This window comes from Protopterus annectens, chromosome 6.part0, assembly GCF_019279795.1.
Source record: "Protopterus annectens isolate FY-2018-M chromosome 6.part0, PAN1.0, whole genome shotgun sequence".
In the NCBI taxonomy this organism is placed as follows: Eukaryota; Metazoa; Chordata; order Ceratodontiformes; family Protopteridae; genus Protopterus; species Protopterus annectens.
The window spans coordinates 646821678-646849489 of NC_056737.1; the positions used below are offsets into that span (position 1 = coordinate 646821678).

At 38.9% G+C, this 27812-nt stretch overlaps 1 protein-coding gene across 1 annotated transcript in view; it reads left to right on the top strand.

The window, feature by feature from the left end:
- Window positions 1-23677, top strand: part of GPR137C (G protein-coupled receptor 137C) — a 761588-nt gene extending 737911 nt beyond the window's left edge. The window contains exon 7 of the mRNA XM_044074333.1: window positions 19635-23677. Within this exon, the coding sequence (XP_043930268.1) occupies window positions 19635-19857 (223 nt within the window). The 3' untranslated portion in view covers window positions 19858-23677. The remainder of the gene's footprint in view (window positions 1-19634) is intronic.
- Window positions 23678-27812: the final 4135 nt, after the last annotated feature.

Here is a 27812-nt window from a genome sequence, read left to right on the forward strand (position 1 = left end):
CTAACTACCACTAGGGCCTTTATAAGCCTGACTGTGCTTCCCAAATGTGTACCACAAGTTATATGTTTTAGACCTTTGTATAGGGGGTAATTGTTTGACATAATTTGTCTGCTTCTGTCCATCAGAGACAAACGCACCCGACCAAGAGTGAGTTTTTTGAGTTCCCAATCGGTGGTCCAAGTTACTGTTAAACAGGGTTAGGGAGAGATGTTTTCACATAGATGAGGAGCCTATTCCAGAGAATAGGAATTAGGCTGTGCAGCTGTTGGTCAAAAATTGTTGAAGGCACTGAAGCCTTCCACTGCCAGGGTACTCTCTGCAGCTGTAAACCATGTCTCTGTAATTGTTTTTAGACTCCTGCCATTGAGCGGTCACATCTTGAGGTTCAGTTGAGGTGATTTTGCTACGTAAGTAGGTTTGCCAATTTTCATTGCCTAAAAAAGGTTCTATGGTGGAGGATAAAGTTTTAGCCAATATTCAAAAACCTAGAGGGGGACATGAGCAAACCATCCTTTGCTAATCAACATGGTCTGTTAACCATGTCTTTCTGCGCTGAGAGATATTGGATCACCTTAGAATGACATCAGAAACTCAGCCAGTTTGTTAAAATCGATCATATTTTGTTCATATTGGAGCATCATTCTTGGTGAAGATAATATACTGCACAGTTCTAGCTCATACTAACCTGAGTGATATAGTCAGATTTTATATATATATATATATATATATATATATATATATATATATATATATATATATATATATATATATATATATATATAGATAGATACATAAATTTATATCTTTTTATATATAAATATATATATATATATATATATATATATATGTGTGTGTGTGTGTATATATATATATATATATATATATATATATATATATATATATATATATCCTGGTTCCAGACAGGCAACTTAACTGTTGTCTTTTCCTTGCTCAGCCTGGTTAGAGGGGCATCAGTATGTCTTACAATGGAGACCCCTATTACTAGAGTCCTTGGAAGTATGATTGCTTGCCTTTTGGGCTTTGTATTTGGGACTGCACTGAGTGAGGCTATATGTGTGGTGTTAGGTGTTGCTTTGGTTGACTGCTTTTGGGTTTGCTAGGATAATATTTGTCAGTGGGCAGTCTAGGAAGTTTTTATTTAGCATTAGGAAGTTTGCATATAAGTGCGTCAGCATACAGTGGTGTGTGTGTGTGTGTGTGTGTGTGTGTGTGTGTGTGTGTGTGTGTTTCTGGCAACCTGATGGGTGCTTGTATACTACAGCTTAGCTTCTGTTGACATTGTGTATGTATACCTGTTGCATACAGTATCTTACTTTAAGGAATGGGTGGATGTCAGTAAACATTAGACAGTTGCTGCATTGCCTTAAGATACCCATATCAATTGCATATTTATCTCGTGCAATAGTCTAGTTAGTGAGCTACAAGATTGTGGCACATGGGGATAAACAGAAGGCTATTGGGATGCTTTTGCGGGGGGGGGGGGGGGTGGAGGTTGACTAGCCTCTTAAATACTACTATGTGATAGCATGGCATTGTGGGCCACATTTTTTTTTTCCTTACCAGTAATCCTTAGCCATGTATTCAAACCATGAGTTAGTATATACTTACCAAATGTCCTTACCTATAGTTTATAATATAGACAATGGTAATGAGGGTTCTTTATCCCCAGGTTCCCCTCCTTAAGTCATGTCTCCTGTTTATTAAAACATTTTATGTGGTCTACCAAATGCTCTCCTCTTCTGAGCAAAAGTATAAAAGTATATAAAACTGATACTGGCTCAGTGGGAAGCTCTTGCCATACATACCACTTTTTTATTTTTGTTATTATTTTATTTTTTCACTCAAGTGCAGCTAGAACTTGATTTTGTATGACCTGCTTCTAAAAACTTCCCGGTTTTGTAGATTGCTTGGAGAGGATGGTTGCTTACACAAAACACTAAGACTGTTGCTAGATTAGTCACCAAAGTGTTGCATTTTGCCCCTGCTTCAGTCTCTCTCTCTTTAGATAAGGAGAACATAGTATTTGATAGACTGGAAGTTGGGGTCAGGAAATTACAGTACCATTTGCCATTTTAAGGCAGACGGATGATCTGACTGAGGAAACCACAAATGTCTCTCTCAGGGGAAAAAAAAAAGTTAGACCTGAGCTATGCAGCAGTGCGTGTTGGATGGCATATGGTCACGTGTGGGAATGATGTAAAAAGTGCCTGTTTTTTGAGCTGCTGGTTCTTGTCCTCTTATTTGAAGGAAAACATGGCTAGGAACGTAATCCTTTCCAGTGGATGTAAAATCAAAACTCTCAAAATTCTGCAACACTGGAAGAAAATGGGAAAATGATGCAACATATATAACAAGTATCTCATCCTCCATTCACCAAATACAGTTGAAATTATCCCTCAAGGAAGTGATCATTTTGTAGAAAACAAACTATTCACCAGCAAGCTATGAACAAGTGGCACGTTCTGAGGAAATTACAGCAGTGGAAGGGTAGAAGGCAGCAGCAGTGTTAACCCAGCGTTCTTCCAGTAATAGAGAGAGCTTTTCAACCAGTTGTGAAACAAAGCCATTATTTGTCTCCTGCCCCTTTCCCAAATGGGAGGGGAGATTCTCTATATGCAGCTTGTTGGCACTAATAGCAGACTAGTGGTTCAGAGAGAGAGCAGGAGAGAATGTCAGAATTTTTCACTTTGTGCCAAACATCATCTGTGCCACATCAAAGCATCAGTTTTCTTTGGGCATGCTAGTTCATTAAAATATTCTAGGTGAGCAGGCCTTAGAGCAAGTCCCAGAGGCAGAGCAGGGTAAAAGGGTTTTACTTGAGCCCCCCCCCCCCCAAATAACGACCAGCAATAGATTTCCATGCCAAGTCTGTCAAATTTAAACAAGTTTGAGAACAAAAAGTTCAGAATATCGACTATATCCTATTGCATCTTCTGCACTAAGATGCTTTTCTAGAGATTTTGGATATATAAAGAGTACTGCCCTTCATACTATAGGCTTGAGGTGACACAGGAAGTTTGTAAATTTGTAAATTTCTGATAAGTTAATTCACATTTTTATTAATGCCTTGCCTTTTGCCTTTTCTACTTATCCATGATATACACCTATGCTTCGCTTTAGTGTTTGCATGCCTGCAACTTAAGGGAGTTCAGATTTAGTCTTCTCCGGATGATTTCTGCAGTCTTGGAAGAAGTGGTACTTCGCTCTTCAACAGGTGTATATTTTCAGACCCAAGCATTGGCCCAAGCACAATGATATTAGATCTTCAGCCTACTCCAGTTATAGATGGTGACCAGTTTAATTTTTGTAACAAAAATGCTTGCTGCTGTTTGGCAGTATAGGGTTCAAATGAGAAAAATTTTCACTGTGAATATAAAGGAAAGCCATTCAATGTCATACGTATTCCTTAATGTACAGGGATTACTGGCTTGATCTTTTCTAATGTTTTGTGTGACGAGATGTCACATGAAGTAAGCCCACTGATATTTGAGGAATATACTGCCTGCAATAGACCAATTACTGGAATTGATTGTTCCTGTTCTGCTACCTTTAGTGAAGGCATTAAATTGGTGGATCTATCAGATTTCTTTGAATCATGACTTCTGATTCTCTTTTCTCTCTGAGATTAAAAGTTATTTGCAAATACTATGGATACTGAGTGGTGATCTCAAAGGAAGAAACACCTAAAAGACCTGCTGCTTTTAACGGAACTAAGATCCTTTCAGTGAGTTCTACAGCCAGGGGCCTTGCTTTTACAGTAACAGTGTTACAGTTGTGTGATGCATAACAAGAAGGCATGTATTCTTTCTAGTTGTGCAGGTTATCAGCAATCATTTGTGAATAGGCAACCCATGCAAGTAGTCTCTGTCCTAAGCCAGCAAAACAGAACATTCTGTGAGCAGAAAGATATCTCTTCAGTGGTATCTGAACAGACATATTTAAAAAGAAAAAGAGGGATTGTCCAAACATCTGGGTGCATCTTATTTAAACCACCTTTTTTTCCTCAGGTCTACTACTTCATTTTGTAAAGGCAGAGGATGTAGTCTCCATTCCATATAATAAAATCTCCTATATGTCTTCACTTCAGTGATACTGCCCTTCCCCCTCCTTAATACTTCCCATCGTTTTACTTTTGTTACATAAAGTAGAAATACTTTTAAGGCTGCCAAAACCAAATTTCATTTGACACCCCTCTTGAAAAAAAATGCCTAGTTCCTCTCCCTTTGTAAAGATCACCTTGTTGGTCCCCCTTACCCCATTTCAACTTACCCCTTGTGCAAATTATCATACCCCCCATTTGGAAGTCTGCAATAGTAAAACCGCTGTCAAAAAATACAAAAACTTTTCATTATCTCAATGTCAGTCCAAACTCAGTTCTTTTCAACCTGTCCCAAGTTATACCTATAAGTATCCACGTGGTTTCTGGAATGGGAGAAACACTACGAGTATCATCTGGACTCTCTCTGATGTATAAAGGCATTTTATTCTTTGGCCACTCTCTGAGTCATAGGTGTTAGTGGAAAAGCAGCAGTCTGGTTTACAAACTTTGTCTAACAAAAACTTTGTCTAACAAAAACTTTGAGGTCAACATAGGACGTTTTGTCTCAGACCAAGCTCCCAGTAATTAAAGTTCTCCATGGCTCACTCCTCCTACCACTATTTTTTATCTGCATTCATTAAAAGACTTCTGACTTACCTGTTGGTTCTAACATTAGTCTTATGCATACTGTGGATATAAAAAGCGTACACAGCCCTGTTAGCCTCACAGCAAGAGGTTCTCCCATTCGATTCTTGGTTTGGGTTGGAAGTGCCTTCTGTGTGGAGTCTGCATGTCCTCCCCGTGGTCGAGTGTGCGTTCGAAAGGCAAGCATTGAATGGGCGTGCCTTCGTTGAAGGTTGGGAGTCAGGCTGGCAACTCGACACCATAAAAAACAACTGCCAATCATTAGTGGACTGGAGTTCTGCTGTGGTGACCCCTAACCGGGAAAAGTCGAAAGACAAACAACAACAACACAGCCCTGTTAAAATGCCAGGTTTTTGTGATATAAAAAAATAAGACCAAAATAAATCATTTCAAAACTTTTCCTACCTTTAATGTGACCTATAATCTGTACAATTCAATTGAAAAACAAACATCTGTTAGGAGAAAAAAATATAAAAAAATAAAAAAAATACAATAAGCTGGTTGCATAAGTGTGCACACCCTTAAACTAATACTTTGTTGAAGCACCTTTTGATTTAATTACAGCATTCAGTCTTCTTGGGTACACACCTGCCATCAATTAAAGAGACTCTGATTAACCCCAAATAAAGTTCAGCTGTCCTAGTAGGATTTTCTTGACATTTACTCAGTTGCTTGCTACAACAAAAGCCATGGTTCGCAGAGAGCTTACAGAGCATCAAAGGGATCTCATTGCTGAAAGGTATCAGTAAGGAGAAGAGTACAAAAAAAAAATTTCCACAGCATTGGATATACCATGGAACACAGTAAAGACAGTCATCAAAAAGGGGAGAAAATATGGGACAACAGTGATGCAAAAAACTGGACATTCTTCCAAAATTGATGAAAAGACCAGATGAAAACTGGTCAGGGAGGTTGCTAAGGCAACTGCAGCAACACTGAAGAAGCCACAGGAATTTCTGGCAACTACTGGTTGTGTACTACATGTGACAACAATCTCCCTTATTCTCCATATGTCTACTATGAGATAAGGTTGCAAGACTGAAGCCTTTTCTTACACAGAAAAACATCCAGGCCTGGCTAAATTTTGCAAAACAATACATAGTCTCCCAAAAGCTTGTGGGAAATTGTGCTATGGGCTGATGAGACCAAGGTTAAACTTTTGGGCCACAATTCCAAAAGGTACATTTGGTGCAAAAAAAATCACTTCACATCACCAAAAGAACGCCATCCCCATGGTGAAGCATGGTGGTGGCAGTATCATGCTTTGGGGTTGCTTTTCTTCAGCTGGAACTGGGGCTTTAGTCAAGGTGGAGGGAATTATGAACAGTTCCAAATACCAGTCAGTTTTGGCCCAAAACCTTCAGGTATCTGCTTAAAAGTTGAAGATGAAGAGGAATTTCACCTTTCAACACAACAATGACCCCAAGCATACATCCAAATCAACAAAAGAATGGCTTCACCAGAAGAAAATGAAAGTTTTGGAATGGCCCTGCAAGAGCCCAGACCTAACTCCAATAGAAAATCTGTGCGGTGACCTGAAGAGGACTGTGCACAAGTGATGCCCTTGCAGTCTGACAAATTTGGAGTGCTTTTGCAAGGAAGAGTGGCAAATATTGCCAAGTCAAGATGTGCCATGCTGATAGACTCCTACCCAAGAAGATTGAATGCTGTAATTAAATCAAAAGGTGCTTCACCAAAGTATTAGTTTAAGGGTGTGCAGACTTATGCAACCAGCTTATTGTACACTTTTTATTTTTTTATATTCTATTTTTCCCCTAAAAGATTTGTTCATTTTTCAATTGGATTGTACAGGTTATAGGTCAAATTAAAGATGGGAAAAGTTTTGAAATGATTTATTGTGGTCTCATTTTTTTATATCGCAAAAAACTGGCATTTTAACAGGGGTGTGTACACTTTTTATATCCACTGTAAATGACATGGATGTAGGAGTACTTATAGACTCTACCCTTTCTCTTGCATCAGTTAAACAAATGCTAAAACATTTTTGGTCTGATGTTCTCTCCCATCCATTCGTCAACAGATGGGCACTTCAGATCCTACCTCGGATTCAACTTCGGCCACTCAAGACTTTCGATCCTAAGCTCAGGCTCATCCTCTTACCCATAACCCCCTCAAAAGCCCAACATTACCTCAGATCTTGTTTGCCATTCATTTCAGACAGATGTGGATTTCTTTGCTCAGGCATGGTTGAAGTTTACTAAGAGTTTTTCATTCCATTTCTCTTACCACTTAGGTTTCTATTATCTTGTCACTTTTACCCTACTTCCCCTATTATAGTGATATGTACATTTTTAAAATCTGTATAAAGGTTTTTCTTCCCATTTCCTTATGTCTCTGCACCATCTTTCTTTTAAAAAAAAAAAAAAAAAAAGGTTTTAACTACATGTTTTAATATACATTATATATATTCTATTCTACTTTACCATGCTGGACTGTGTTACATCATCTATACCATATGACAAAAATGCTGGATAAACCTTCTGGTTTAAAAAAAAAACACGTGGTACCGAACATTGTAAGTATGTTTACTGCCTCTGAGCTTCCCAGATGGATGAACAGTGTGATATATGCACAGCCTTTGTTACCCTGGCAATAGTAGAGAGGAAAAGCAACTAATCCTTAAGGGAGAAACATCCAAGTCTCAGCATACTGGCATTGAAGCTTCCCTGCCTCAAAAAGTCTGCAGACAAAACCAAACGGGACGGGACCTCTAAAGAGAAGATTAAATAGTCCAGGAAATGCTCTACAGATTGTTCTTCCTCTCTGGAATCCCCATCTCTGACTCCTAAATTATCCAAGACTTCAAATCTGACTCTCTTCACTGAGCCAGTCCTGATCAGATCCAAAACTCCCCTCTCCCAGAGCTACATTTTTCACCGGAGCCAGTTTCTCCTTGACTACAACCTCCTTTCCTGCAAGAGAGGATTAGCCACCTCTCATCAAGACCTCCTTCCGCTGCTTCTTCCCTGGGATCAGTTTACTCAACCAGGAGCCTTTCCAAAGCTGATGTAGGCCTCATGATGAAGAAATTTCTCAGGACCTAGATTCAGTTTGGGGTTCTCCCAGCTCTAGCCTCTGCTGGACCTTGGATTTATGTCACTTCTCCTCATCCAGTAGTAGTTCTATTCCAATCCATTTGTCAGACTCTGGAGTTATGGATCCAAGTACCTCCCAGAGCTTGTTTACTCTGGACTTGAAGATGTGGTTATTTTTAACTCCAGGGTCATCTCTAACCCATATAGCTCCAATATCATCTAAGACAAAAGAACTTCAGCACTGGATCCAGGGGAATGGGTTTGACTCTGAGGGCTTTGGTGCCTCAGCACTGGATAGCTTGATGCCAGCATCCATGTTGGATCCAAGCCGAGTGGATTTCAGGGTTTTGCCTAGTGAGGTGCCTTCAGCTCCTTCTATTCAGATCTCTGGATTTCCTTAGGTGTCAGTATTTAGAGAGTATTCTCCTGATCAGAGATGCAGACTATTCTTCTAAAATAGGTTTCATCCATCCCCCAGAGAATCAGAGATATGGAGTACTCTCCCCAGCTAGGCTCTACCCATCCCCCAGAGAATGCCTCTGGGTCCTGATCCCTCTCATTCGGTGCACATGGGACAGATGGACTCTTTGAGTCTTGAGTCAATCCCTATGGGGAACCTGCAAGTTTCTTTCAAGTTTTCTCTAGAATATCCCAGTAGAGAGGCTCCTTGGAAGGATATGTGCAAAAGAAGGCATGCAGACTTTCTCACGAACCTCTCAGAGGGGGGACAGATTTTTGATGATGGAGACGGGTCCTCAAATTCCCCCCTTGAGGTTGTCTCATTCAGAGAAACTTTCTAACTTTTCAGGCAGAAGGCCTGGTAATCCAGCAAAACCCCCTCCCAAGAGGAGTCAGTGTTTCTCAAGGCCTTTGGCTACTGCTTAGCTACATCCTGGGTGGTTCCTCCCGCAGATATGATGGTGGTCCACATCTCTAAGTGTGCTTGGAAGGAGCCAAACATGGCTGAAACAATTCTCTTAAGCTAGATAAGTACTTGGTCTCCTCAAAAGATCAACAGGATTGGAGCAAGGGGCCTGCTGTGGATTCCATAGTAGTGGTGGTGACCACCAAAACAGAAGTCACAGAAGAAAGGCTCTTCTGTCCATCCCTTTAACAGGGAGTCTAGGGCACTGAACAGGTTTAGGGAATGGACTTGTTCTTCAGCTACCTTTGCTTTGAGGGTGCTCAACTACTTGGCATACATCACTATATTTCTTGACCAAGGACATCTCCAAGTCTCTGACTGGGTCTGCATCTGTAAAAGACAAGAAAACCTTGGACTCTGTTAGCCACCCTGTAATCATTGTCAAATGTCTGAATGCATTTTATCTCTATTGCTACTGAAGGCCCTTTGAGAGTTACAAGCATGAGGATTACCGTTAGGAGACACATCTGGATATGTTGGTATGACGGGCACTTCAAGACTTCCTTTAATACACCATTTGACAGCTCAGCACTCTTTGGGCCTAAAGATAAAGTAACCAGGAGTGAGCAAGATGCAAAGTTCCTTTCTGCAGTCAGAATGTGGTTCTCTACCTCCAAGAGATCTTGCCCTAGGAACAGATTGCCCTAGGAACCAGAAGGGGGGAGTAAGTAACTGTTACAGAAATCCCAAGGGTTCTCTGCTGACACTTCTGGGTAAGACCCCCCCCTCAGGCATTGGGGCAGTTCTAATAATGGACATCACACTGAGGCAGAGGTGGGCTGCAGCACCAAAGCTTTAGAGGTCCCTTCACCTATTCATCTAGAGGCCTTATCAGTTCTCTTGGAAGGATTGCCCAACTCTTGTTCTCTGGAAGTTGTTAGGGGCACCTGTCCCTATACCCCAGTGCCTGGATGCCTATTACAAATGACAGAAGGGTGCAGAGGATAGTAATCATAGGCTGTTACATTCCCTTTTTATTCCTTCCCCCAAATTCAAATCATTATCAAACGATATTTATCATGTTGATCGCTGCTACAGTACTCTTGAGTATATGGGTTATATCCTGCTAAGGATATAATATCCATAGAGACTTCCAAGATGTCTGCATATTGAGTAACAGCTTAATTCTAGCTCTCCCAGTGTGAGAACATAAACTTGGTGGAGAAAGCCAGTGGACGTAGATTTCTTGGTAAATTTCAGTAACTGGCTAGTAAGTGCACTGCCTGGATGCCAGGAAAAAAAAGAAATGGAGGATCTGAAGGAAAATCAGCTACAAAAGGTGACAAAAAATACTAACTGGGAAAAGCACTGTAGCTGTTCAGCAAAAAGCAGTACAAGCTCCAGACATGACTTCCATTAACCTAGAGGAAAGTATAAGGCAAATGCACACAGACTTGGCTAAAATAAATGAAACACTGATAGAGTATATCAACTCAAACAATAAAAGACTGGAAAAAAATGGAAGACGCTTTAAACAGATATTCAGATGAGGTGATAACACTGCAAAACTCAGAGGGTGAAATTAAGAAATAGCTGGCTGACTATGAGAATGCACAAGAAGAGATGTTTTAAAAAAAATAATAGAATTAGTGGTCAGCGCACGTAGGGAAAAACTGAGATTTTCTGCGTACCAGAGGAGCTGGAAGGAACAGACTGTATTAATTTTATGAAAGCATAAATAAGCAACTGGACTGGTATTCCACAACAGGACTTGTTAACTGAAAGGTCACATTGTGTGTATGCTCCAAACTTGGCTATGAGAAAACAACATTGATCTTTAATAGTAAAGATTAACTCTTACCAGCAGAATGAGTGGATTCTGACAAAACTCTGGCAGAAGGACAAACTAGAGTGTTTGTGGAGAATGACTACTCATTGTACACCAGGCAGAAGAAGAGTAAATGTATCCGATTATTCAGGGAATGTTGAGAAGCAGACATGAGATTCAAACTGCTGTACCCACCTATCTTCAAAATATTTTTCCTGGAGGAGCAGAAGGACATGCTAATGAAGAAATACAAAAGTTTGTCCAACAAAACATGAGCTGTGAAATGGAAGGAGATTCCGCTGCTTGTTCTTCTGGTAGTAAAGACCATAGAGAAGACTATGCCATGAAACCTTTTCCAGTGTTTAAATGAAAATGCTTGAGAGAGGGAAAAAGCACAAGAGTTGACTAGAAGAATCAAGAGTACATTGGAAATGAAGCAGAGAGAGGGTTTGGGAGAAACAGATGAACAGGAATAGAACAAGAACATCTGGAAATATTAGACTTTCTTGAACTTTGTTAAACTTGTAGGAGACTCTAAAGCATATGCCTTATTTAATTTCATTAATGTTTGGAGAATAAAATCGGTAACTTGGAAATTGACAAATGTGAGATTACGAAGCAGTAATATTTGTGAAATATGCCAGAGCAAGAAAATCTGGAAATATTGGATTTTTTTGGACGTTGTTAAACTGGTAGGGGACTCTAAAGCATATGTCCTGTTTCATGTCATTAATCTCTGGAAAATACTCAGGAGAGGGGAAGAGGAGGGAGAAGGTTAACTGTAAGTGAAAAAAAATCTTAATAGTACTATTTAAATGGTGCATGATTTTCCTCACATGTTGTAAAGTAAAGTTTGTTGGTTATTTTTAAGTCTGATGAGGATATAATGTAAATAGGTGTTCCTGCTTTTATTTTGGTCTTTCTCCCTTCTCTCTTTCTCCTTGTTCAGTTTTAAAAAAATGTAGGCACTGCAGTGTAAAAAATGGTTAAAAGAACAGGACAGTAGAAACATTAGTGTGTTTTTTCTCATTCTTGCATATGGGAATGACTGGGTTAAGGCCATTAGCTTAATCTAGTAAGTTTTAAGAGAAAGCAAGTAAGTGAAAAGAATATTGAATTTTGTAAGTTTTCTGAAAGCATTCAAGTGTTTTACCATCTGAGAGAGCTGTAAAGATAATGCAAAACCAGACAGCATTTAATAGAACCACAGGTTGTACCATGCACATTAGCATGGATAACCTTTCTTTTAGGTTAGCTCGAGTTTTGTGTGTGTGTTTGGCTGTCAGATTGAACATTTGTTCCTGTCAGGAGGGTAAAACATCAATATTTAATGATGTACATAATTTTGTGTGTTATGTTAATAAGTTTTAGGATGTATTTTGTGTGTGTGTGTGTGTGTGTGTGTGTGTGTGTGTGTGTGTGTGTGTTTTCAATAAAACAAAAAGTTTTATAAGATGTGACATAGGCTCAAATGGAGGTGACAAGAAACAACTGTGTATAAGATTAACCTGCCAAACAGTGCATGCATGTAACACAAAAGCTGAAGCTAGACATTTCACAAAAAAACTGTTGTACATAAAATGTGGGAATAGTAATGTCTGAAGAATATGATGCTTTCTCTAATGGTTTCACAGATAAATACAAAAAAGAAAGAGTAGTGAACTTTATTAAAAATGTAGAGTGCAAATAGCAATGCTACAGGAGACACACTTGGAAAGAAATGAACATGTGAATTTGATAAAGAAAGGTTTTCAGGATAGTTATTCAGCAGAATACCTGGGGCAAAGGAAGAGAGCAGTACTTATATTAATTGCAAGAGGAGCTCCAATAAACAAGCCATAAACAAGCTATACAATAGAAGGAAGGAAACTAGTACAGAAAAGAGTAAAATCCCATGAAGGGAAGACATTCCTAATCAGTATCAGCAAGAAACTACATTCCCTCATAAAATCATCCAAGGCTAACTTTGAAAGAAAAATTGCCATGGACTCCAAAGATAACCACAAGGCATTCTTTAGCTATGTCAAGAATCTAAGTGGCAATTCTCAGATCTGCTCAGAGTTAGTGCAGAATGTCACAAAATACACTGAACCGACCAATATAGCCAACATCCTGGCAGACAGGTTCAGTGTAAACTTCACCCCCAAAAGGGCCCATAACTATACCAGAAGAAAGTAATTTCCCTGAAATCACAGACACTCAGGTTAAAACAGCCCTCTCCAAAGCCAAAAACGCAGCATCAATGAGACCGGACGGTGTCCCAGGCTGTGTCCTACACGAGCTCAAAGGTGAACTTAACCCCTCACCTAAACACACTGTTTAAACTCAGCCACTCCACAGGATACATGCCTCACAGAGTGGCGCACAGCAATGGTTATTCCGCTCCACAAAGGTGGAGTCGCAACAGTCCCTGGGAACTATTGCCATATAAGGCTGACTAGCTTGGTCTGCAAAGCTATGGAGTGCATCATCATGGATCTCATTAATAGAGACATTGGTAACCTCCAAACACTGGACTCAACACAGTTCTGCTATGTTAAGGGCAGATCATGCCTCCTAAACTTGGTGGACTTCTTTGAGACAGTTACCAAGGCTATAGACGAGGGAAAGGTGGTCCACACAGCCTACCTAGACCTTGCAAAGGCCTTCAACACCATTCCTCACTCAGGTATTATAGACAAGCTCACCAGCCTGAACATAAACCCCTATGTCATGTGATGGGTTGCCAACTGGCTCATGGACAGAACCCACATGGTAAGAGTTGCAGGAGCTAGGTCTGACTCTAAACCGGTTACAAGTGGTGTTCCCCAGGGCTCATTCCTAGGACTCCTCCTGTTCGGCATATACTTCTCAGAGGTACAGGCAAGCACAGAAGGACTATGGCTCACCAAGTTCACAGACAACTGCAAACTAGGGGCTATAATTGACTCTCTGGCTGACACAGACATCCTCCAAAAGGGTCTCACTGAGACAGATACCTGGTATCAAAACCATGGTCTCAAGCTAAATGCCAAAAAGTGCATAGTCATACCCTTTGGAAAAAAACAAAGTACCTACAAACTACCACATAGGTGGTAGCCCCCTTAATACGGAATTCGTAATAAGGGATCTGGGGGCCCAAGTAGATAGTAATCTCTTCTTTGATAATCACATTGCTAAAGTGGTTGTAAAATCCTTCTGTGTGGCCCACCTAATCACAAAAGGGTTTGCATCCAGATCAAAAGAGGTCATTGGACCCCTCTATGCATCACTCATCAGACCCATCATAGAATACAGTGCCCCATTTGGGGTGTACCTTACAAGACACCTGCAACAACTGGAAAGACCACAGAAGTTCCTCACCAAGAGGATCACTGGCCTCGAGCAGATGCCCTATGCAGCTCAACTGAAGTAACTCCAGCTGTACCCGGTTGCATACCGCCTACTCAGAGGTGATCTGTGCCTGACATACAAGGCCCTGTCCAACCCAGAATTAATGGACATGCTCCACCTAAAGAAAACCATATCCCCTCGAGCCACACACTCCAGGGATCTAAACCTCACCACAACAATAAATAGGATATGCTGGAGGGATAGATTCCTGTCCCAGAGACTTCCCATGCTCTGAAAAAAGATTCCAATCTACATTAGGCAGAGCGTCTCGCTAACCCTCTTCAAGAGAAACCTTGACAAGTGGATGGGAAACAGAAAGTTTACCTCAGGAATCAGTTCAGTGGCTCTGCTGGACAGAGGCACAGGGAACTAATCTAAGGGGGCGGCGAAAGCCAACACATTCTGGCTAGGCTTATAAATGCCTTTGGGCAGATAGCCTAGTACTTGCCTATGAAACCTATAAGATAACAAAGCCAGTAATGGTAGATTTGTAATACTAAGGGGCTACTGGCAAGGGAGGAGGATTACATTGATATGTATGTAAATTCCACCGAAAGCTGCTATAATGGAGCTTAAGAAAATTCTGGGAGAAATAATCAGCTTTTAGCAAGGAATATTGTTTATAGGTGGGAACTGGAATTTGATTTGCAATAGTGAAGATGTGTCTGGAGGGGCCCAGGAGGGAAAATATAACAAAAGAGGGTAGATTTTTAAAGAATTTTATGAAAATATTTGGCATGGAAGATGTGAATTCAGTACTATGAGTTCAGAGTGAATTTACATTCCGCAAGATACAAAAACTGGGCTGGGCTAGACAGAATTTACATTTCACATGAACATGTGCATTTAATTAAAGGTCTTTATAAGCACCCAATAATTATTTCAGATCATGCGCCAATAATAACTAAAATAAAAACACAGAGTAATGAAATAAAAATGAGACACTGGTGTTTTCCCACCTATCTGTTAAAAAGAGAAGAATTTAAGGAATGGGTAGTGGAAATTATTCAGGTGCTATTAGAGAAGATAGAAATTTCTTCTTTAAATATAGCTATAGGGAGTGGGAAAAAGTAGTGGTGGTTAAAAATATGTTGGAAATAAACAAAAGGGAGATATGGTTAAGAAGTAACAAGATTTGTTTAGGTGGACTGACAGATGTTAAAGTATTGCAAAATGGGGGGGTCCCTTAGAACAAGAGGAGGAACAACTGCAGAATGCTAAACAGAAAATAAGGTATTATCTCGATAATATGCATGAGTTTAGAAAGATTGCTGTTAAGCAACTGTTTTTGATGATCACTTTGGAGCACAAAAACTTTTAGCACAATGGCTCAGGCAACAGAAAGTACAAAGGGCTGTCACCAAGTTTTAGGGAGCCTATAGCAAGGAAGATAACAAGGAATCCTGTAGAAGTATTAGAAGTATTTCATAAATTCTTTGAAAGTCTGTATAAAGCAGAGAAATATGGAAATCAAGAAAAGGTACAAATGGAAATGTTTATGGAAGAATTAAATATGCCAGGGATATAGGTAGAGGAGGTTCAATTATTAACATTTAGGATAGGAGAAGATGAGATAAAAACGGTGATGTATAACAAGTCTACATGAAAGTTCCCAGAATAGATAGTATTCTTGTGGAAGTTTGGAAGCTAGGAGGGAAAAAAACTGATAAAGGTCTGGAAGGTTTTGTTTAACAGTATGTTAAGAGGAGGAGAAGTACCAACATCCTGGAAAAAAGTGCTGGCTGTAATACCTAAAGAAGGTGAAGACCCATCAGATCCAGCTTCATACAGGCCCATTTCCACTCTAAACCATAATTATAAAGTGTTTGTCTGTAATGGCTAAAAGAATGGCAAAAATGATGCCAACATTGATGGGTGTGGATAACTGTGTTTTTGTGAAGGAGAGGCAAAGATTTAACAACATTAACACAACACTGATGATGCAGAGGGAAACAAAATGTAAGAAGATCCCACTGTTGTTGGTGGATCTTGACGCAGAGAAAACATTTGACAGCATAAGCTGGGACTTTATGAGAACAATGGAAGCATTTGCATTGCCTGATAAAATTATAAGGTTGATTAGTACGATATATGAGGGATCAGAGGTGAAAAAGTGGGTGGGTCATCTCTGATAACCTCTCACCTTTGTTGTTTGTATTATATTTAGAATCATTGGCAAAGCAAATAAGGGATTTGGAAATTCAAGGATATAATTGGTATGGTAGTCAAGAAAAGCTAGCTGTGTTTCCAGGTGACATTATTTTATATCTGACAAAACCAGAAAGGGACAATTGCAGTGCTGTGAAACCTATTGAGATAATTTCAAGTCTTTTTGGGATACAAAATTAATGAAGCTATAACAAAGGCAGTAGTGATAAATTATGTACCCACATACGAATTGGTTCAGTAATATCCACACTTATGGGGACATGATAAAATGAAGTATTTAGCAATATGGATTAAAAAATTATTCTGGGTATGACAGCTAAGGATATATGGAAAGAGACTAAACAAAAGATAATGCAAAAACTGAGAAAATGGAATTTGTGTTATATGGATATCTGTAGTAATATTCAAGCAGTTAAAATGTTTTTAGTCCCTTTAGTCTTATACACAGGTCAGGCATATTTTTTTCAACCAGAGGTGAAGTAGTAGATAGCAATAAAGATTAGTAACCACTCGTAGGTTGCCCAGTGTAAAGTTAAACTCCAGTGGGGAAAAAAAAATACAGCAGATCACCACTGAAGTGAACAGACTGGAAACAGCACAGCTGAATAAGTATAGTTTAATTTCCAAGTGCTTTCACCTTCAGTAAAGGCATCATCAGAGGTAAATTGGAACACAGGAAGCAAATCTATTTAAATATACCTCTCAAAAGGTATTTAACCAATAAAAGCCCTTATCCAGAACAAGTGTACAAGCATTTAAAGTGACAGTACAAATATATGAAGCACAAATGCAAATAAAACAGACATAAAAGACAAACTTAATACTGTGCTACTTGAAAGTGTAAAAATACTTAAAACTTATTTTAATTTTAATTGATTTTAATTTAGTTTAGTTTAATTGTATTACTTTGCTTGGATATCAGTTTCATGAGGGATAGGAGTGCAGGGAGTGCAGGACACCAGTGGCATACACAAGCACGTAAATATCAAGGAAATGCTTGCCGTGATCAAGGCACTGAAAACTCTGAATCATCTTTGATTCTGAGACCTCTTCAAGTGGTTACAGAAAATTCCGCAGTGCTGTGGTACTTCAGGAAGCAAGGGGGAAGGTTGTACCCCCCCTTTGCAGACTAGCCATGTTAGCTTGGTATACAGCATCACAGTACAGGGTGTGTATTTAATGGTCAAATGGTATGTTGCTTGAACAGCTGTTAATCTGCAACGTACCATCAACCATCCATTTTAACAAACAGGCATAGCATTGAAAAATATCTTACTGAAGAGTCATAGTCTACCCACACAGAGAAAACAGCAGGAGATACGTGTTAGAGGGCCATACACTGAACCCTGCTCATGAGGGGGGCTTTGCCCCCTACATAGTCCGCTAATTATATTTACCAACTCCAAGATCACACTACAGTTTAGATTTAAGGAATGGCAGGAACTGAGCAATTTATGTAATGCTAGAGAGAGTGGCAATTGTTTAAAAGAAAACGTATGTATACTGCATGAAAATGTAAAATGCAGGTTCATCCATGTCATTAAAAGTGATGATTTAATGAAGATGCTTAAGAAAGAGTACCCAATAACCAAGCAGACCTTTTTCAAATGGTTAGCTAACTGCATTGTTTTTTCTCTTATCAGAAGTACAAAGCATTTTCTGGAAAGGTTATTTGTTGCTCTTCCATATCAGCAGTTATAAAGTGTATATCTACTCGGGAAGTATGATGGTACTTGGCTAATAATCCATACTTTCTCAAAATTATACAAGCTAGATGTCCAGGCCAGGGTAATAGTAGGTTTTGCTGTTGTGATCCTGCAAAAATGCTGTAGACCTACCACTCTTAAGGTGTGGTACTTTGTACTCATTCAAGACAGACAACAGAATCCTGCAACTGTGATCCTTTTGATGGCACAAATCACATTTATGTGACATCTCAAAAGAAGCAGTAGACATATGAATAATAGCATCTTGGCTATAGGATAGACTTCCCTCCTGGTCCCTGGTACATTTTCCATGCTGTGACTGTACAAGCTTCGTAACAAATCTGTCCTTTTCATAAATCTATCTATTTAGACCTGCCTTTGAATCTAGTGGTTTATCTTATTTATAAAGTTAATTTTAGAAGTTAACATATAATTGTGGCCTTTTCATATATTAGATATTATGTCATGTGTTTCTGCTTTTCTAAAGGACTTTATACGCTTTGCTTATTTCTACTACAATAGCGTCTGCATTATTTCCTTTCACTGAGCCTACTCATGACCATTTGAAAGGGCTTTTTGTATGCCTGTTTCACTTGGGCACCAAAAAGGTCAGAGGTAGGGTATGAATTAGTTTGTGTTATAGTTGTCCCTCCTTCTGTTGGCCAAAGCACCTGACAGTAAGGCTTGTATGCTAAAGGATATCCAGAGTCTGACAACTGTGGCCAGGGCTGATATAGAATCTTTAACTTTAGGCTTATTGTGTAAAGAAGAAAAACTAAGAGAAGGTTATGCCTCCATTCTGTATTGTTTCTACTACAGGAGTGAATATTTTATGTTCATGTCCTTTGGTTTTCATCCATTTATACAGCCTCAGTGGTGTTTGTATATTTAAATATGTCTATTACATATATGAAGTGATAGCTATAATACAAAATACGGCTGGATAGATTACTCTGTTACCAATCTGTGTATGTGTTGAATCACTGCTAGGGTGCTGAAGCTTGCCAGAATGCACCATTTCACTTTTCACTTTAACTTTTCAACCAGTTTTCATATGGGTGCTCCCCATTTGCCCCCAAATCCCAATAAAAGCTGGGATTACTTTGCTTTGCATTAAAACAATGTATTTACCTTTTCCCTGGAGTAAATAGAGAAATCTCAAGAGGTATAACATGAAAGAGGGAGGTGATGTGAGCTTGCTCCCTTTTGAGGAAAATCGTTTACTTAATTCCTATCATTCAGATATTCTGAATTGTTAAGCTGTAGATGGGTCAGCTGTTTGCTGAAAATTAAGCAGGTCCTGTTTGTGTACGAGTATGTGTATTTCATAAGTCTTGATTTACTGTCCACTATTGGATGGTACACCTTGGTTTCTCCAGTACTAACTGGGCTTTTAATAGCAGGATAGTACAAAACCCATTATGCTTGTAGTGCAGTGTGACATTTGCACTAGCCAGCAGTATATAAGGAATGGGAGAGCTAGCAAAAATTTACCAGGCATATTGTGGTTTGCAAGGTAATCTTGTGTAAGAATTACTGCACAGATTACTTTTCCTTTACAATTTAGACTTACGGTGAGTACCTTAATTTATTGTACTTTAAGTTCACATAATTATTTTCTAGAGCTATCCAACTAATGTGCAATACCTCTTTTTTTTTTTTTTTTTTTTTTTTCCCCCTAAGTGTGGATTTTTTTTTTTTTTTCCTAAGTGTGGATCTTTAAGGCAACAAGATTTTAATTTGTTTGCAGAGCCAGTGATCATATTGATTTGAATACTTCAAAATGTGGATCCCCATTTCCGACTTTGATACTGTTAACTAGATAAAGCTGTCTCATGCGTTTTTTCTGTACCGTTGACTTGTTTGGCTTTGATGTATGAACTGAATTTTAAACTTTTAAAAATGTTCTTACTTTTCTTATTTGTTTTCAAAGTGTATTGTCCTCGACACCACAGGGCACAAATTGGTATGGAACAATTCACAGGAATAGCAGTTTTAATGTAGTCCCTCACTTGCAGAACGGACCACCCACGGCTACAGCTCCGCTGCTTTTTGCATATGGTAACATCCAGTGTAATCACCACCATAATTACTATTCCACCCCACAGAACTGTCACTCTGCGCCTCAAAACACACATTCTGCACCGCAGAACTGATGATTTGCCTGCATCTCTAGATAATTCTGATGTTTACGTGAAGACAAGAATGTATTACTGAAATGAACAGTTTCAGAAAAGACTCATAAGAAAACATTCCTTTTCCTGTTATAGCTGGAGACAAAGCTCTGGATATTAACTGACTCTGTGTAAGGAAGTCTGATGGTATGACTCTTGTGGTACTATGTAGCATTTGGAGTAGAGTAACCTTCAGAAGCTTTGCTGTGATCTGTTCTCAAAAAAAGCTGATTGGCAGACAGTAGTACCTGAAAATCTACTGGCTGTCTCAAGCTGAAATGCATATTTGCACTTTTTATCTGCACATTCTAATTGAACAAAACATGTATGATCTTTTTTCCGCAGCCTTTCCACAGTGACCAATAATGCTGTTTTTCTTTCTTTCCCTTTTTTCTTTTTTATAATAGCTGTTTTTTTTTTTTTTTTTTTTTTTAACCAGAAAGGAAAGGTAGCTTTTTTACAAGGAGTGAAACACCTTTAAGTATTGAACGGATTGTTACCCAGTGCAATATTTTCAACCACTAGTAGTGACATTTGTGCCATTTTAAAATATATTCTTTTGGCTTTGAACCTCTGCTTGTACTTGCGTGGTCCCTGTAGGCCTGAATATATGGCCTTGCACTCCATGTTTAGCTATTTTTGAATATAGTTAGGCCTTGCACTACACCAGAGTTTATTTGCTGACTGCTTTAGTATTAATGGTTAATACCTTTGAAAAAGGCCTTACTGTAGGTGGTTGTAGTTTAAAGAAGGTGATAGAAATTGCAAGCAAAATAAAGGTAGGAAGGGGGAAAATGCTTTGGAATAAAACTAAATCTTGTATTTTCATTCTTTTAATCATTCTTTAAAAAGAAAACACTAAGCACAGATTGAGAGCATTTGTGGGGTTAATATGTAAAATGTGTCATGCTGTTGTCTCTGCTTATTCAGATGTGTGAAGAATATAGGAATCTTATAACTAGGTACCAGTTTTTGTGGTACATGATCTATGTTTATTATTTGTGTATGTAGCCTTTCATTTTTTGTATCCTGACAGTACCTATGTACATACACCTGGACGTATCATTTTGTCTTCCTCAAGAACTACCACCTTCCTTGTACATGCATACTGTCCAACACTCGGGTAAGATATTTTTCCTGAAGGGTTTCCCAGTCCTGCAAGGGATGAATTTCTCTGACCTTTTAAAGAATGCTGAAACAGCCTTGCAAGTTATGTCTTGCCACCTCTCTACACTACTCTTTGACCAGCAGAACTAGTTGCTGAGGACAGAGCAAGTTATACTTTGTAATATTGGACCGATGTGCCAATTGTTTCTGATCTCTTAATAAGGATCAGAAATATATTGCAATGCACGGTCTTTTAGGGGCAGTATTTTGATGGTGGTAGGAGAGAGACCAACCCTCTGTCTTCCTCTGCTTTGGAATGTCTGTAATAATCATCATTGCTATGCGTTCCCCATTACTCAGAGTTGAGTCTAGATTTTGCATGCTGCTAATAACATCAGACTTAAACTGACATCAGCTACTGTTTTTAATTTGCATTTTTTTTTCGTATTTTGTTGTAATTAAGGGGGTTGGGTTTTCTAAGCAAAGCTGGTAAATAAATGGCATAACTTTTAAAGGAAGATTTTTCATATATCTGATTAGTTTCAGAACGGTATGGTAATTTCTGTTGGCAGAATTAATTATAATCTCTGTTATATACATGAGATGATAGAACAGGCCAAAGTTTATTTTGAGTGTTGTGTTTTATGATAGATGCCGTGGCAATTCTACATATACTTTATTATATTTTTTTACACTTACATAGACTCCTGTTGCTTTTTTCTTTTTTATGCTTGGGGCAGTTTAAAGTGTTTTTAATAATTTTTCTCCGTAAAAGAAAACGTGCATATGTGCACTACAAGTCAAGCAAGTCAGATTCACAAAAATGTAAAACCTTTCAATGTAAGCAATTAAATGTCGGCTTATAATTGAGTTGTCGTAGGGGGTTGCAAGATGCAGCATATCTTGAGAAAAATGTAGATCAAGAGTCAATATGTGTAGCCTAAACCATGTTTACTGTATTCTGTGGTGTGTCTATTGTTGAAGTAGAAGCCATGTTAGTTGCGACATCATTTGTAACAGTAACATTTGATGAGGGAGAAGTTTCATCATGAGTTGTTAAATGTAAATTAATTATTTCTGTTTTTGCAAGAACAGTCTAAAAAAAGGATTATTTTGCTCACTAATGAGGTTTCATTCTCCATATACTTCATTGTTTTAAAATTGATAACTTAACTATGCAGTCCTTTAATAATAAAATCTCTTATGCATTTAGTTCCTCGGGCTGGGGGTCGATACTCATAACCTGTGTAGTGATGTAGGGAACTAAAAGTTTGTTCTAATTTTGTCACTGTACTTAAGTATCCCTTGTGCATTTTTTGACAGGGGGCGGTACTCATAACCCACTAGCCATGTATTTAGGAATGTGTGGGGCTGAAACTCTAGCCCTCTTTTGGTACTGTATTTACGTAGCTTTGTTTTTTATTTATTTATTTTTTTTGTCCCCTGTCAGTCATCAGTCCCCTCACAGCCAAGTGGCCCTTTTATTCCCCATCACCAGGGCAGAGTTTAGCAAGGATGGGTCATCATTAAGACAGCCATTAGGAGTAATTCTACTTTTTTTTTTTTTTTTCTTAAGCCTTACTTCCTGTATTTACCAAGCTACAGAGTATGGGTGGGGTGTGCCATAGCTGTCAGTGTTGACATCAGCAGAATCTCCTCCCCATCCACAGTAGTCACTGTTTGATGGTTTCCCCAGTGTACACCAAAGAAGTCCAGCCCAATGCACATGCCCCAGGTGGATGCAGCCCCCTACCCCATCCTTCACTGCCTACTCCATGAAGTGTCGGAGGTGTTAGTCGAACTGTGGATGCCTAGCCTGTGTAATCAGGGCACTGTCCCTTTAATGCCATTGGAGCGCGCTATAGTTACACAGTTTTGAGTAAGCGGTAGGAGTGTTGATCATAAAGACCACTTACAGCAGCATCTCAAAAGCAGTTGGAAACTGTTGGTTTTCATGTGCAGGTACAAGTATCTCTGGAGCTTCTTTTACACTAGAATTTTCTCACGCCTCATTTCCTAACCCATTTCTACACATTCATTTAAATCTTCAACTTCAGACATGGCAGAGCTGCCTGGTGACTTCAGGTATTTCAAAAATAAAGGTTTGCAATGCTTTTCTAGCCTTGGGACATTGTTTTCTTTGATCCATCAAGCTTGTGTAGCCGGATATCTATTGATGGCCTAGACTTCTATTTTTTAATGCAGTTGTTAGATCAGTTTCACATACATTAACCTTCCAGCTCAAAGTTGTCCTGTCCTCAAAAACGAACTCCAAGGCACATATTGCTAGTGATTCATGTGGCAGTGTCTATCAGCAGTTTTATCTTAGTCTGTTTACTGGAATGTACCTCTTTAAAGGTGATGCTAGAGGTAAACCACAGCATTAGGACTCTATAGTAGATACATCAGCAGCATGTTGGAAACAGAGGGCTTAACCGATTCCAATGTTTTAGTCTTTTGTAAAAGGAAAATCACAAAACAGGATCATTGACAACATCTTGAATGTTGCACTATGTGTATTTTTGCAAGTTAGTTTTTGGTGGTTATTAAAATATTTGCTTATATTTCTTTATGATTGTATGGAATGTTATTCTTTTGAAACATGGCCAAGATTTAAATAGATGTCTTTCTTTTGGGAAGGAGGATTCTAGCAGCATTGTAAAAACAAGTAAGGTTCTATTCATTATTAGCTTTAGTCATCAAGCCTGTGTGTTTCAGCCATAATCCACGGATGCTGTTTGTAGTCAGTGTTGTAATGATTCTTGGGTCTTCCTGCCATGCAGAATCCCACAGCAGGCCTGATTTCCAGAGTCTTTGCATCATTCCTAGCTGATGGATGTTCAAAGACTGAAGTTTGAATGTCAGGGTGTAAGAAGGCTGTCCGGTGCCATATTCAGTTTCTTCTAGTCATGCAGTCCAGTGCGCTACTCTCTTGTTATTAAATGCTCATAGTGTGTCAGTTGGCTCATTTTCACCAATTATTTCTTTCTGCTTTTAGATAAGTAACCCACTGTGGCATTTTTTCTCCTGATTAATGTTTAAAAAAGTCAATAACTGCTTGAAGTGTATGAAACAATTTTCATTCCTTTTGTCTGGGGCCTCAGCACATGTTTCTAGTTAGGATTTTGCTGGATTTTGAGCTAAGACTTTTAAGTGTAGAGCAAAAGACCACACAGACCACATGGAGTCCTTTGGTTCTGTTCCTTCCACTTCCTCTCATTCCTCTACTTCAGGTATCTTGTCCAAGAAAAGCAGGGGAAAAAAGTTTAAGGAAAATGACTGTGGATGCCAGCAAACCTTCAGCATCCACATTAAAGTTGCCTGACAACTTTGGTAAGGTGCCTTTACAGCCCCCCTGGTCTGATGACTACTAGGCCCAAGCCCTCTGGTGCGACCCTTTGGGAGGCCACTATGGCAGCAGGCCTATCGGAAATTACTGCTTCAATGCCTTTGTCGTTTGGGACTGAAGTCACTCCTTGGGCGTTGGCTTATGACAGTCGTGGGTTGATTATTGAGGAAAATGGTTCTTAATATTTTTTTCTTCTTCAGTTGTCATATATAAACAAAGTTTGGGAACACAAACGGAGTTGCATTAGTCAGCCACATCTCAAGACTTATTTATAAACAGACACCTAAACCTAAGAAACCAGTCAGCTTGCCTCATCCATCTACCCAGGCCTCAACTGCTACAGCCCAGTGGAAGCACAGGACCTCCTGAAGATAGCAAAGGTATTCATGGCTTTTATGAAATTTAGAGATCCCAGCCAGACACAGCTGCCTGCCTCTGAAGCTTATCCTAGTAGTAGAAGGAGGAATGTTTGCTTTCAAGAAGAATCTGATTTCTCGGATCTGTGGATGAGGAAGAATTTTCCTAGTCTGAGCACCTTCCCCCTCAATCCTAACCTGACTCTGATTCAGATGATACCCCTCTTTTGCTTCTCCCCCAAGGGGCTTGACCTTTGGAGATATCCTACATAAGATGGCTTCCTTTAAGTGGAATAGCAAGGAATTCTGTCAGGCCCAAACTCATTCTAGAGAGCTTCTAAGTCTACCATCCCCCGAACTACTGGCAATTCCTCCAGTTCTGGTACTGCAAGGTAATGTCTTTAACGTCTCTGCTCCCTGTCTCTCTACCATCTGCCCCATGGAAACCAGATCATTTTTGTAGAGTGCTTGACACAAACATTTCTACAAAAATCCAGAAGCTGATCCATCATTAGTATCTACTGAGTCGTCCCAAAATACCCCAAAGGGTGCAGCTAGACACCGTTTACCAAATGATGGAGACAGCGGACTTCTGGGTAGATTTGGAAAGAAGCCATGTACTCTGAAACCTTGTCTATGAGGGCCCCTATTTGCCAGTTTCACATGTTGAAATATTTATAGTTTCTAACAGAACAAATCATTTCTGAAACAGAGGGCATTACCAACAAGACTTTACAGAGTGATGTACAGGAAAAAGCTAGATTAGCACAGCAGGTCTCCAGACACTGTTTAAAATGTGGTTATGAAGCACAAGATGCATCTTGCAGACCAGCTGCTGTTCACTGCCTAGAAAGATCTGAAATGGTGTCGATGGACTCCCCTCTTACACCCTAACATTCAGACATCAGTAAGCAAGGAAGGATGCAAATATTCTGAAAATCAGGCCAGTTGCAGGCATCTGTGTGGCAGGAAGACCCAAGAATCAGTACTGCAGCACTGATCTACAGTTATGGTAAGTGTGGCACAACTGTACTTCATGCTACTATTCCTTTGTAGTTGGCTTTCACCACATCTAAAAGCATTGTCCATTGCAATATTTCTTTTTTGACCCCTATTTCTTGACTGAATTTTTCATTTGCAAGTATTTTTATCAGCCAGTATTAGCATATTTCTAGTAAAGGTTTGTAAAATCTTGATAATTGTTCTTAATTGGAAGGGAGGGTTATAATTCCTCTCAATCTCTTAAAACAAGAAATCTGGAGAAAGCCAAAAATAATTGGGGGACAAAGGCCCCAAAATGGGGACAAATTTTAAATATTGTTCTTGTAACCTTAGGAAGTTGCTAGAATAAAAGGCTTTGTGCTGGCATACTCTGTCAGTCTTCAATGATTTGCCAGAAAACCTCAGATTTTATGAGGAGCAGACCAAAAATATTAGGCTGTATCTGTATATCTGTACATTCTGTGAAAGTCTGAAGATTTGAGAGGTATGAAAACTGTTATGTATGTGTGTGTGAGGTTATCATAGTTTGTCAGGCTTTGACCATCTGTCCTGGGGGACTTAGCCCCTGAAGACTTTCATTTGCAGTACATTTTATTCTTGGTATTCTATATAAAATTGAATGCAAAGTGTATATTAACATTTTACACAACTTCTAACATTAAATAATTTACACCTTGAAAGATGCATTGCTGCAAACAAAGTTAGTATACTTAAAACAAATTGAGACTGATAAAATAAGTCTTTGAAAGTGAACAAGAAGTTTAAGGAGCATAATTTAATATATCTGAAAAGCTAAAGGGCATGAAGAAAATACTGAAAAGGAGGAGTAAGTAGAAAAAGCTAAGATCTTTCCTTTAGCCTTTATCTGTAATGGAGGGACACTGACTACAGAGTTATCACAAACTGTCAAAAAGGGAAGAGACACAAATATACTTTGCCATGATCATTAAGAGGAAGTAAAGACCTGAAAGTATGTGTGGGTGCATGTGTATGCATGTATTTGTGTGTGTGTGTGTGTGTGTGTGTGTGTGTGTGTGTGTGTGTGTGTGTGTGTGTGTATATATATATGTGTATATATATGTATATATATATATATATGTATATATATGTATATATATATATATATATATATATATATATAGTTTTTTTTTATTTCAGCAGAGTCACTGTTATCGGTCCTAGGAGTTGAAAAGAATTTAGTCAGAAAATTGTAAGTTTGGCATAATGGTTAAGGTCTTCACCTTATAAACACAAAGTACAGATTTTTATTCTGGCTTCAGATTCAGATTATACACTAGGCTTAAAATGACTCTTCAAGGCCGTTAGCCTAGTATTCACCTATGAAACTAATATAGGTTATTTGCTGCTTATGAAGTAACAGCTGGCCATTTTCCAAAGCTTTAGGACACCTTACGCACACTCAAACCATTAGGCAGCTCAGAGCTTTCCTGCTGCCAAAGAGAGATTGACTGCAGGCTTTTCAAGCTTGATGGTCAGTTTATGCTGTTCTGGGGTAAAAGTCTTCCAGACCAAAAAAAAAAATATATATATATATATATATATATATATATATATATATATATATATATATATATATAATCTGTGTGTGTGTGTGTGTGTGTGTGTGCGCGCGTGTGTTTGAATATACTGTCCGGCTTAGGAAAATTCTTTTTCTAGCAGTTTGTTTTAACAGACTGTTGAGACTTATCTGTACACCTGTGAACCTATGAACCTATTTAAATGGAAGTGCACTCTTTCCTTGTCAATTTAAAAGTAGTTAAAAGTTGTTTAAAATATGTTTTCTGTGGAGATTTTTTTTTTTTTTACTTTTGGAGCTGGCAAAGCATATTAGTCATTTTTACTGTTTCTCTGTGAAAAAGCTGACTTAAAAGAATTTAAAATTTTTACCAGCTTGTGTGTTAGTTTTTCTAGGGAAAGCACTACTTTGTCGGTCATTCTTCCAGCCACAAAAAGAAAAAGTTAAGTAAACACAGCAGGATTGCAACTTGCCTCACCAACGGGTAGGTGACTCTGCTGTGACCACAGCTGGTTCCTCAGACCACTTTTACCCTGAATCCCTCTGGTGTAGCACCTTCAGCCACTATAGACCAGGGGTTCACTAC